At 35.6% G+C, this 12,887-nt stretch overlaps 1 protein-coding gene across 5 annotated transcripts in view; it reads right to left on the bottom strand.

Moving 5' to 3' along the window:
• The window catches only part of PLCB1 (phospholipase C beta 1), a 675,558-nt gene that overhangs the window by 194,811 nt on the left and 467,860 nt on the right, over nucleotides 1-12,887 (bottom strand). For all 5 annotated transcript variants that reach the window (XM_081034743.1, XM_081034741.1, XM_081034744.1 and 2 more), the window contains 2 exons: nucleotides 2,931-3,031; nucleotides 1,511-1,677 (listed from right to left, as the gene is read on the bottom strand). In XM_081034743.1, coding sequence (XP_080890869.1) covers nucleotides 1,511-1,677; nucleotides 2,931-3,031 — 268 coding nt within the window. The remainder of the gene's footprint in view (nucleotides 1-1,510; nucleotides 1,678-2,930; nucleotides 3,032-12,887) is intronic.

Below are 12,887 nucleotides of genomic sequence, written 5' to 3'. Positions count from 1 at the left end.
ATCATCAGAGTATGATGTATGGGAGCATTATACGCCAGCTGAAGCATGGGCCATCAGTGGTGTGGTGTGAAGGGAGGAGAAAAGGGCAAAGTTTAGGTTTTGAGGTGCCTCATTGGTTTCACAAAAGCTTTTGGTTTTCCTAGTGTCATGGGCTGTGTTTAGATTTCTTGTTGGATTTATTATAACACTGTTAGTTATTTTTGGTGAAGTTTGGATTTCAAAAAGGAACTGTCAAGCTATTGGAGTGAAATCTCCAAGGAGTTGCTCCCTGCTTAACGACAAAGAAATCCCATCTTTGTGGCACTAAGTAAGATCAGAGGGGCAGGTCTGGCAATGCCAACACATACTGTTGGGTCAGTTGTTTCCTTTCACTGACCTTGGCAACAATAAGAATGATGATAATGACAAAGGTGAAGTGCCTGACCAAGAAAATAAAGAAAAACTAAAAAAATTTCATCTACAAATTCCCAACTAATAACATATAGGATAAAATTAATTATAAGATTTGACTTTTATAGCTAATACATAGTTTCATTTTTTATTTAGAGGACCAGTTCCAGAATAAATACAATGGATTAAAAGACTTTTTAATCTACTTTTATGATAACCATTCTTATTAATGACTATCACCTTGCTAGAGCTACTTCTGTTACTTATAAATTGCCTGCATATTAACATGCAATTTATTTCTTTTTCATAATTGGTTAATTGTACTTTATTTTCCTCTCTCTGGAATATCTAGGTAATTTACAATAACTTCAGTGATAACACACCAGTTTTCTTGGTAAAGATATTTCACTCCTTATGAGACTTGGTCTTAGTGATAAAGAAACATGTGAAGATCCTTTTCAGGGACAATGATGCCACATATAATTAAAATCTCCTGCCAATTAAATTGTTGTAATCTTATTTTGGCAATTCATTTCTCACAAATCAAAAACATAAATTTCTTAATAACGTCCAGGCAAGTTAGAGCTGTCTTGCTGATATCATTTTTTTTTCTACAAACACTAATTTTTTTTTATGTAGAAAGTCAAATATTTATAATATTTCCCAAAGTGGGAAATTGTGTCAATAATGTAAACTAGAATAAGATAACTGTGCAATGGAATGAATATTCTCTTCAGTTTGAGAGATTTAGAAAAATATATGGGTCATTTCTCAGAACTTCTAAAAACAGATCCCAAAGGACAACTTGTAAGAGAGTGAATTTCCTGTCTGAGAAAGATGCATTCAGTCACTGAGTAAATGTAAAGCAAAAGAAATGCTTTGACGTTAAAAAAAAATAATAATAACGTCCATGCATATATATAACAACAAAAATGAAACACAAAATTTTAAAAAATCTACTTCAGATTGAACTGCCAGTGATTTAAGACACAAAGGAAAGCAGGCATACCAATGTAGGAGACTGACCTAAATAATCCTACAGGTCAATAAGCACCAATGGATGACCCATTCACAATGAGAAACCAGAACTTCCCTATGGTGTGGGACAAAGTGGACTGACCTTTCTTGGCGAGGCTATTGTTGGGTTCATATTTCTCAATCAATACTTGGACTTGCTCTTGCTTTAAAGGTGGGTAAAGTATTTCATTCAGCCGGGGATCTCGCTGCTTAAGGTTGATAAAATCCATCATCTGATCAACGGTAAGGTAAGGTTTGCTTTTGGCACCACTAAAAATAATTAAAAAACAAGAAATTAGAAAATTTCCCACCAAGTCTCACTCTTTTATTTGCATTTAGCTTACAGGGAACTAAAATCCCGCTATACCTGGTAAGTGCATGCTATGTTGAAATTCCTATCTTACTCTAAAATCACTGCTGCTGCACAATTGCTGGATCTCTATGGGTTACAAATATCACTGCCACTAAATTCCAATGCCCTTGAACAATACCACATGCCTGAGTAAATCCATAGTAGGAAAACACTGCATCTTGTGTGCAAAGATGCACCACTTTAAATTGAACACAGAGGTGTGGGTTGTTTTTCGATTATGTCACTAAATTTCTGGTTTAGTCATCACATTCCCATATTCCATTTAATCATTTAAAAATGTATTTATTATTCATCTCTAAAAACAAACAAACAAACAAAGAATCCGTTTGGGGACATTTTTTGTTTTCATTAAAGTTACACTTCAGCAAGAGTATTTAAATCTTCGAAATAGTGTGATTCAAACTTCCCATTTTAATCTTGTTAACAGCACAAAGTCAAGTTAAATGGTACAAATACTGCAATGTTTGATAAATTATTGATGGCAATGAACATCACCAAGTTAGTATATCCAATGTAATTCTTAGTAGCACTATATGCCTGTCTTCCATATGAAGTAATCCTAATTTTGTTTCTCAATTTTGGATTGATTTTTCAGTCATCATATAGATTTCAGTATATCAAAAAAGGTAAATTGCTACCTCCCCACATTTGCCTTGATATTTTGGGTTTTTTCTTCTTATTATTTATTTAATGCCTATATAATTTCTAACATAAAAGCAAATAATTTTCAGCTAGGAGGGTGCTTAGTAATCCTAACTTCTCATTTCACTAATGCAATTCAGAGAGGTAAAATGACTGGGTCCCAGTTCAGAATTTTTTAAGCAACACAAGTCTATCTCCATTAAGCCAAGATGTCTCTCTGTTCTAGCCATACTCTTTAAAACACACAGAGCCCTTGAGGATCCTGAAAGAGCTACAACCAGCAACCAATCACAGCAAACTTCTCATCACAGCAAACTCATTAAAGGCCGTGGTTACACCTCATGAGTGGGGATGCGTGATCCTCTCCAACAAATTACACAGAAGTGCTGCTATTATACATAGTGTACGAAGAGCTGTTTTCTTCTTCCACTGTTGATCAAAATCCTGCCCTAATCAGCCTGAGGACAACTGCAAGCCAAAAAAAAGGTGTTAACATGTGTTTTCTTACAATTCAGAAAAGATGTTATCAATTTCAGGTCGAGGGCAAAGATTGTTGAGGAAAACTCTGTACACTTCTGCAGTAAAATCTTCTTGAGGTATGGAATCATTCTGGGAAATAAAACAAAAGGGTCGGTTAATGTTTTTTTTTCTTTGCCTATCTTCCTTCTTCCCATTTTTCATCCCTCCCTCCCTCCTTCCTCTTTTCTTTATTCTAGGAGGTGAGAGTAAACATTCAGAAGATATTTATGAGACCAGCTGTAGAGTACATTTGGACACTGGCTTCAAGGTATCAAAAGCCTTATTCTCTGTAGCTTTTTCATTATAATTTTAGTTGAAGAGTTTTCTTCTTCTAAACGGGTGTTAAGGCAATTTCTTAAGTATATTTACTAAAGTAAGTTAGAACAAGTAAAAACAGGATGTGTTCAGCAGACTTTTTTTTCCTTTTAGTTTGCTCTCTTTTGGCTTTAAACTTTTCTTAATTGTGATTAAGTATATGTACATAATTATGTTATATACATAACATAAAATTTACCATTTTAAACATTTTAAGTGTACAGATTACCATGATGAAGAACACTTACACTGTTTGTATGAATGTTTATACATGAATATTTATGTGCTATTTAGCAGACTTTTGAATGAATTTTTTTTAGAAAATTAAAGAATTTCGGCTTCTGGTCAGGAGAGTGGAGGAGGTAAATGCTGTGTTTGCCACCTCCCATGAGCAACTCAAAATGGCCACTAAACTACAGAACAACCATCATTGAGAGTTGTCTGAAGTCTAGCTGAACAGAAGTCCTACAACTAAAGAGATACAGAAGAAGCCATGTTGAGACTGGTCGGAGGGATAGAGATCTGATCAGCTGGTTTCACACCCAATGGGGTGGTTAAAAATCAGGAGTGATATCTTGGCTACAGAGGGTCTCCCTGAGGAACGACAGGTCCCATCACCACACCAGGCTCCCCAGCCCGGGGCTCCAGTGCCAGGAAAAGAAGTCACCGTAACTTCTGGTTGGGAAAACCAGCAGAAATTGTGGCTGAGTGACACTGAGAGCTGTTGGAGTCCTAAGTGTTCCTATTAAAGAGCCCATGCAAGGACTTACTCACTGACAGAGTCACTGGCTCTGAGCTCCAGAGCTGGGGCACCAGCTCAAAAGGTGCCAGGGACATAGAGGGAGGAACTGAATTGTCTGGCTTCAGAGTAAGGACAGAAAGGGCAGCTTTCTCCCAGAGAGAAGTGCTGGCAGAAGTGCTCCCAGATTGTTCCTTTGTTGACCCTCCCCACCCAGCCTGCAAGACAAGACAAGTGATATATTTGAGTCTCCATCTACCTGCCTAACACCATTCTCCCCACCCTGGGGATTCCCTGAAACCTTGCCCCACCCAACTTGTGGGCCCACCCAGCCACTTCCAATGGCTTTTCCATACAAACGGCCTTCTTGGCTCATGCTGTAGCTTTTCTTAAAATCTCTCAAACAAACGGCATCTGGCCTCAGCATGCCTCATACCTTTTGCTAAACAGCTCCAAGTCTGACACTAGCAGCAACTGGTCTTAGTTAGCAGACACTTAAAAGCCCAGCACAAGTGGCAACCAACCACAGATCACATTGAAAGTCATACCATGTAGCCCTGGGAAGGGCACAGACAGTGGCTGATCTTGGCCTGAACCAGAGCTCAGATACCTGATGGCCAGCTTCAGACTACACCATAGCACCACCAAACCACCTCCAAAAATGATGCACCCAAAGGGCTAACTAGGCAGGCACCAGAGCCCTGCCAAAGTGAGTCCTGCTCTGTAGGGTCAGCCCTGGCACAACAGCTCCTCCAGTTCAGTCATGGCCAGTCCTCACAACAAATCAGCCTTAGGCTCAATCCCTCTCACTGACATGCCAACAGCAACCAAGGCTCAACTACAACAGGAGGGCAAAGACAATCCACACAAAGGGGAAAACACACTTGGAGCACCTAGCTCAGGAAACCAGGGAAACTGCACCACTTGGCCCCACAGGACACCTACTACATAAGGCCACTTTACTAAGACAAGAAGACATAGCAGATCTACCTAAAACATTGAAAACATTGGCTGCCACAGAGAGGCAGCCAAAATGGGGAGACAAAGAAACATATCCCAAATGAAAGAACAGAACAAAGCTCCACAAAAAGAACTACAGAATATGGAGACAAGCAATCTACCAGATGAAGAGTTCAAAACACTGTTTATAAGGGTGCTCAGTGATCTCAGGGAGAACTTCAATGAAGAGATAGGAAACATAAAAGTTGAGACAGAAAACATAAAACAAGAACCGTCAGAAGTGAAGAATACAATAACTAAAATAAAGAATACATTAGAGGGAATCAACAGTAGATTAGATGAAGCAGAGGACTGAATCAACGATTTGGTAAATAAGGTAGAAGAAAACACCCAATCAGAACAGCAACAAGAATCCATAAAAAATGAGGATAGTTTAAGAGGCCTCTGGGACAACATAAAGCATACGAATATTCGTAACATAGGGGTAAAAACAGGGGAAGAGAAAGCAAGGAAGTAAAAACCCATTTGAGGAAATAATGATGGAAAACTTCCCTATCCTGGTGAAGGAAATAGATATAAAAGCCCAGGAATTGCACTGAGTCCCAAACAAGATGAACCCACACTAAGACACATCATAATTAAAATTCCAGAGATTACAGACAAAGACAGCCTCTTCAAAGCAGCAAGAGAAAAGAAGTTAGTTCCTTACAAGAGAGCTTCCTTAACACTGTCAGCTGATTTCACAACAGAAACTTTGCAGGCCAGAGGGATTGGCATGGAATATTCAAAATGATGAAAAACAAAGACCTAGAACCAAGATTACTCAGCAAAGCTATTATTTAGACTTAAAGGACAGACAGAGAGCTTTCCAGAGAAGAAAAAGCTAAAGGAGTTCATCATTACCAAACCAGTAATACAAGAAATGTTAAAGGGACTTCTTTAGGAAGAAGAAGAAAAAGGATAAAAAAACATGAATAATAAAATGGCAATAACTACATATTTATTTACAATTACTTTATTTTTTAAAATGTATTTATTTATTTATTTATTTATTTATTTATTTATTTATTTATTTATTTATTTATATTAACAATTACTTCAAGTGTAAATGGATGAATTGCTCCAACCAAAAGATGTGGGGTGGCTGAATGAATAAGAAAACAAGACCCTTACAAGAGATTCACTTCAGATCAAAATACATATACAAACTGAAAGTAAAAAGATGGAAAAAGATATTTTGTGAAAATGGAAACAAAGAAAAAACAATGAGGTAACAATACTTATACCAGACAAAATAGGCTTTAAAACAAAGGCTAATTAAGAGACAAAGAAGGACCCAGTAATCCCACTTGTGGGTATTTATCTGAAGAAACCAAAAACAAAGGTTTTAATTCAAAATCCTTTTTAATTCAAAACGATATAGGTATGTAGCCATATGATCATTGTGGCATTATTCACAATAGCCAAGATATGGAAGCAACCTACGTGTTCATCAGTAGGGGAATGGATAAAGAAGAAGTGGTACCATGGCATATTACTCAGTCATAAAAAAGAAGGAAATATTGCCTTCTGCAACAACATGGATGGACCTTCAGAGTGTTATGCTAAGGAAAATAAGTCAGAATGAGAAAGACAAATACCATGTGATTTCACTTATATGTGGAGTCTAAAACACTGAATAAATAGACAAACAAAACAGAAACAAACTCATAGCAAACATTTTGATGGTTGTCAGACAGTAGGAGGGTTGGGGGATGAGTGAAAGGGGGGAAAGGATTAAGAAATACAAATTGGTAGTTACAAAACAATCACAGGGATATAAAATATAGCATAGGGAATATAGTTAATAATGCTGTAATAAATATGTACGGTGTCAGATGGGTTCTAGATTTATCAGGGTGGTTACTTTGTAAATTATGTAAATTTCTAACCAATAAGTTGTACCCCTGAAATCAATATAGTATTGTATGTCAACTGTAATTGAAAATTAAAAATTGTTTTAAAAAAGTAAAATACCTGGAGACAAACATTTTCAAAATGAAAACATAAATTACAATTTTTTGCCTTTTTTTAAAAATAATTTTCTTTTTAGTTTAAATAATCTGATAACTTGTAAAATAGTTTTTTCAAGTAATACAGCACCAACCATTATTTCTCACTGATTCCTCCTGGTCCTATTGTTTGGGAAGCAAGTTCACTGATATAAAAAGTTACTTCTATGACTTATTTTTCTGTTTAGTCGGGCTGTCATGGAAACCGGAAGAGTGTATTCCAGCCTTTGTTAACAGGAAGGACATTCTTCATACCATTTTCCTATTTCAGGTATGTGTTTATATAAGTATTTTTATTTTCAAGCCCTTAAAGCAAAGAAAACGGCCTTCCTTTTACAATATTCAAAGATTTTGAAATGTAATTTTATAGAAATTTCCAAAAATGATTGTTTGAAATTGCACACTGCTTGCTAACAGCTAAAAAAACCACCTTAGCTTACCACTTGGCAAACAACAGAATTCCTACATTTGTGGAATGAACAAATAAAATAAGATTTTCTTTATTAAATCCTTTTATAGAGCAGAAAAAAAATATTTATTTTGCAAAATAGAAATTTGAGAGAACCAAGCAACACATTTATCATTACTTATAGAAAGATGCATTACACCATTATGCTTAGTTACATGGACACCAATTTTTGAAATCATGAGCACAAGTGGCCAAATCCAAGAACACTGGGAAATTCTCAAGGATTGTTTCATTGGTGTTTTGCCACCCATAAAATGGGGACAGCTCTCACCTGTAAAGAGGTTTCCAAAATTCTATTCGATTTACAAAATGGAAGAATTGCTTTGCCTAGAATATGTACATTTTTCAGTGTTACCCTTTCTGTGAGTTGAACACCGACATCTTTTTACGTAGTTTTGTAGATAACTGGAAATGACTGTGTCTCCCTTACTCTTTGACTGAGAGACACAGGGAAGAAAGAGAAAGTTTTAAAAATCAATAGCAAGAAAATACTCAATGGCTCTGTTTGCCAACTCAAGCATCTGACTTTATTGGATTTTATTAACCCCAAGTGTGTTCTCTCTACTATTTAGTTACTATTTAGAGCTCACTTCTTTCACCATCCTAACGTCACCCAGCACACACACAAAAATGGATTTTATCTAAGTATATCAATAACTGTCTTCCTGACCCCCCTTTTTATTTCCTCCCTTCTTGTCTTAGTCAAAATGTCTCCCTCTGGGAGGCTTTCCTTTCACCCAGACTGGGTTTTGTCTTCCATTCTGTGCTACCCTTGCCAGCTTGCACATCTCACAAGCTAGGACTTGTGTTTAGTTTGTTAACTGCTCGATCTCCAGTGTGTAACATACAGCTGGTTTACAATAAATATTTAGCAAGTGAATGAGTGTAATTTATGAGACAGGTGGAATTTGATAGCAAGGACTCGTGTGTTTTCTATTTCCTGTAGAAGATCAGATTCAACTACAGTCATTCACATAAAATTCCAGGTACATAATTTCATAGAACAATATACTTTAGTAAAACTCTAACCATTGTTTATTTACCAGCTGTGAATTAGGACTTCTACTAAAAGAGACAAATTAATGAAATAATCTGAATGAACATAATTCATTATCATCACCAGTTGAATGTTAGCACATAGAAAAAGAAAAACAGTTCAATGAAGCTGATTTTCTTTGTCTCATTTTTCTCTTGCCCAACTTGACTGATGAGGACACCCTGAAGCCTTTGAGGTCAGTGGGTGAAAGTGGGAGAAAAAATATTTTGGAAAAATGAGTTAAAATAAGCATGATTGAAAGCTTAAGTGAAGGCGAAAGAGGGAGCTATTTAGGGGAAAGCTACAGACAATTCCTAATTCCTTACATTTTAAACAAGGCTGAAATTCACAAAGCTTATTCACATATTTTATTTTCCTGGATCTCATAATTGGTGAGGTGGATGAAACAGATTCATTTTGTCCTGTTTGAGCAGAAGGAAGCCCAAGGTCTGATACTCTAAAGATCATACCCAATGTTTAAATACTCTTCTGTGAATGCTTCCTGACCATACCACCTACAGGTGACACATTCTTTTTGTGTGTGTCCAAAATCTACCTTTATATGCCTTCATTTAGCATCCATCACACAGTTTTCATATTTCTTTTTTTAAAAATACTTTTTATATGTTTGATTTTCTACCAGATTATGAGTTTTTCAGTGAAGTGACTATCTCTTATTTAATTTATTTGTGTCCCCAGCAGTATGTCTGGCATAAAACAGACACCTAATCAATGTTTGTTGGACAAACCCAGGACATGAGACCAGATCTAGGTTCTTCTGTCTTGTAATCTAAGGACTTGGCCCACCTCATCATGCCACCAATACAGAACAGATTTTTGGTGACTATTGCTATTGTTACCAGAACATCTTGGAGGAAGAATTAAGATGGCCAATAGTGTTTGTATCAGGCCCATTTATTCCAGAAACTACAAAGTATTGGCAAACTTTAAAAATGAGGTTGCTTCAATTCCATGCTTGTACATAAAGAACCTCAAAAGGAAAAACATAAAATACAAAACAAACAAAAAACCCCAAAAGTTGATGGCATTTGTATTTGCATTTCCAGATTCCATAGAGACCTAGTTATGACATGTCCACATGCCAAGTTAAAAAAGAATACATGTGTATATATATGTGTATATATGTACACACACACACACACACACACACACATATATACATTCAGAGGATAGTAAGAATTAATAGTTATTGAGCACTTACTGTATGCCAAGTATATGGTTCTATGAGCTTTACTTGAATGTTTCCATTTCATCCCAAGTCAACTCTATGAGGTTGTCATGGTTAGTGTCCTCATTTTATAGACAGGGACTCTAAGGAGCTGATAGGTTATGAAACTTGTCTGAGGTCCTTGGTGAGCAAGTGGGTGGGTGGGGGGGCCAATATGTTTGAATCAAGGTTACTTGATGCCGTAAGTAATACTGATCCAGCAAACTAAATGGTCACATCAGTTTTTAGATGTGGTTTGTATTTTCTTCTTTACATATTTATAGATTAAAAAATAATTCTATAACAAGCAGGTATTAAGCATTCAGAAAAATGTTATTTAAAAATATTAATTTACTTAAGCAGACCCTAATGGATAGAGAATCCACACAGATTTTATCTTCACAAAATGATGGGTTATTTCTCAGTAAAGGCAGGGTTTCAACCTATTCTCAATATTGTTGTTCTAAAACCATAAATCAAAAGTTGAGTTAGCCATACAGTACATGAAATAATTACAAGTAAACTACTCATAGTGAACTACTTAAGGTGGTTTTAAAATGGATTTTTTATATTAGTGATTTTAATAATCACAGCTACAGAAACAATTATATTTCTGATTATGCTTAGGATGTAAGGAACATGAGAATGGCAAATATTACAGATATCTTGTAAGAAGTTCTTTTATAAGTTTTATTCATAATATTCTTTAGTAAAATTTAAGGTATGCTTTTAATCCAAAATAATTGCTGCTTTCTTCAGTATTGCATATATGTTCCTAACTATGGTACACTTTATTATTTAAAACAAATACATGGATTTATTCCTTATCTTCTTCATTAAAATGCATATAAAATACATATGCCAATGCTATGCCAAGACTACATTACAATTCCAAGTGTCACTGAGCTGTTTTCAAATTAATCAGCCTTAAATCAAAGGGAGTTTGGGTACAAGTAAACTATTTTTGGTGCTCAAAAAATTTGTAAGTAAAGTGGCAATTATCTGAATATGCAAAGGTCTTCAAATATCTGAATATTCAAAGGTCTCACTGCAAAATGTATTTGCATTATTAATAGTAGGACAGTAATTGCTTTCTTTCTCTTTTGGATATTGTGCAACTTTTAAACAACTAAGGTAACTTTGGGCAAGCAATGTAAATCTCTAAAGGAGTACCCCTTAAGGAATGTGTTATCCCAATGGTCACGTTGGCCGGGATACAAGTTCGAGTGCATTAATTATCCGTAACAATGTGCACAAAGATAATGTTTTTAAAAATCGCAACAGGATATCCACTGTGTTTCTGGTAATGTATCTATTTATAGAACACAATTAAATCTAGTATGAACGACTGCTGGCTATGAAATGAGGCTCCAGATATGCAGTATTATCTACCATTTATATAACCTTTTCTTCTGTGTAGTGTTGAAAACACTTCTTGCCAGTATATCCAGAATCTTTTTTTGCTAATTAGTGGATATTTTCTAGAGCCTCTGTTCTGCAGATGTGAAATTACAAGGCTTAAAATACAGTCAGTTTGTGGAAGCATTTATCTCTTAGCTCTGAAACTGTCTTTGGTTTTTAGATCTTGTAAAGCATTCTATTTCTATAACTCCTCCAAGTAAAGCACACTTTACCATGAATAACGATCATTCAAAACTTTATGATGGAGGTTGATTATATTTTTTAAAAATCTCTGATTTGTCTTCAGAAAATTGTCATAACATTTAATTTAGTAAAGATAAATATTTTTTAATTTAAACATAACTCCTATTACATGAATCTCATCTTCCTTTTAAAATGTCTCCAGTTGACGATTGGTCTGAAAGCATGAACCTACAATAGACATACTGGATTGTAAAAAACTCAATTCATATTTATTGACTGAATTCTCAGAATCCAATTGTTTGGAAAATTGTAATTTACAGAGTATTGATCGATGGATTTGACTTTCTATTAGTTTCATTTTTCCCCCTTCTTTTCCTTAGCTAGATTTATAATAAGAAGTTAAAATTTTTGATCATTATATTTCACAAGATGTTATCCAATAAACGTAAAATCAGGAGCAACTGCAGAGAAAAATTCTGTGTTCATCTTTCTAAATTAATCTCCCACACTTTCTTCTTATGCTTAAATGCAGTGGTCTCTTTTTTAGTTACTCAAACTGGTAAATTCCTTCCAGCTTCAGGAAGGAATTGTTTTCTTTCACTGGAATGAGTTTCCCTTATTCTCAGTGGCAGCACTCCATTCCTTTCGCTCACAGCATCCCCCTCCCCCCAATTTAAACATGTTACTAGAGGCATTTGACCAGCACCCCCAAACTCGATGGTCCTTGAATCCTGTCCGCTTCACTTTGTTCACTCAGTGCTTATTCCCAATGCTTAAGGGCATATAGTAAGAGTTCAAGAAATATTTGTTGAGCCAACAACAGGACCGCGACTATTCTATTTTTCCTACTCCAAAACATCTAATGAAAGGGCAGTAATAAACAAGTTCAATCATTCTATTTTGCTGATTAAAATGAAGGTTAAAATGTTGGGGGAGGCTTTCCACAGCTCTGCCCCAGTGTTTACAGCGTCGTCAGCTTTTAGCAGGAAACTGAGAGTGGAGACTCATACTCTTTTTTTCCTTCCTGTAATCTACCAAAGTCATTAATAAACTTCATTTTTTTTTTATCTCAAAGTATTTACAACCAGAATTGGCTGCTGAATTTAATAAGAACACTCAATACTTTTTCATAATTTAATCTTAAATTTAAAACTGGCTCTTCAACTTTGTTCAGTGCAACTTGAACATGGCAAGAGGGCTTCGAAAGGCTCAGAAGTTCTCCCTATAGTGTTAAGTATTATCCTTCGGAAAGTGCTTACTTGCTGCTTAGATACTAGGATAAAAATAATTTATAATAGAAAGGAGAGAGCTCGGCATACAGCGTGAGAAAAAGGTTTTATGCAACCGACTAACTTCTCCTAGAAACAATGATAACAAATCATTTTAGAGCCAGGTATGTAGAAATGCATTGGAATGAAGGCAAATTATTTCAGGTGGTTAATATATATTGAGTGCCTTGAACGTGTTGGGCATAAAACAAAAGCATGTTACATATTTGACCTCTCATCTACTTTTCTACCATCTGAGCACAGTAGATGGTTGG

The sequence above is a fragment of the Rhinolophus hipposideros genome (assembly GCF_964194185.1).
Source record: "Rhinolophus hipposideros genome assembly, chromosome: 22".
Classification (NCBI taxonomy): domain Eukaryota; kingdom Metazoa; phylum Chordata; class Mammalia; order Chiroptera; family Rhinolophidae; genus Rhinolophus; species Rhinolophus hipposideros.
This window is presented reverse-complemented; position numbering and strand designations above follow the sequence as displayed.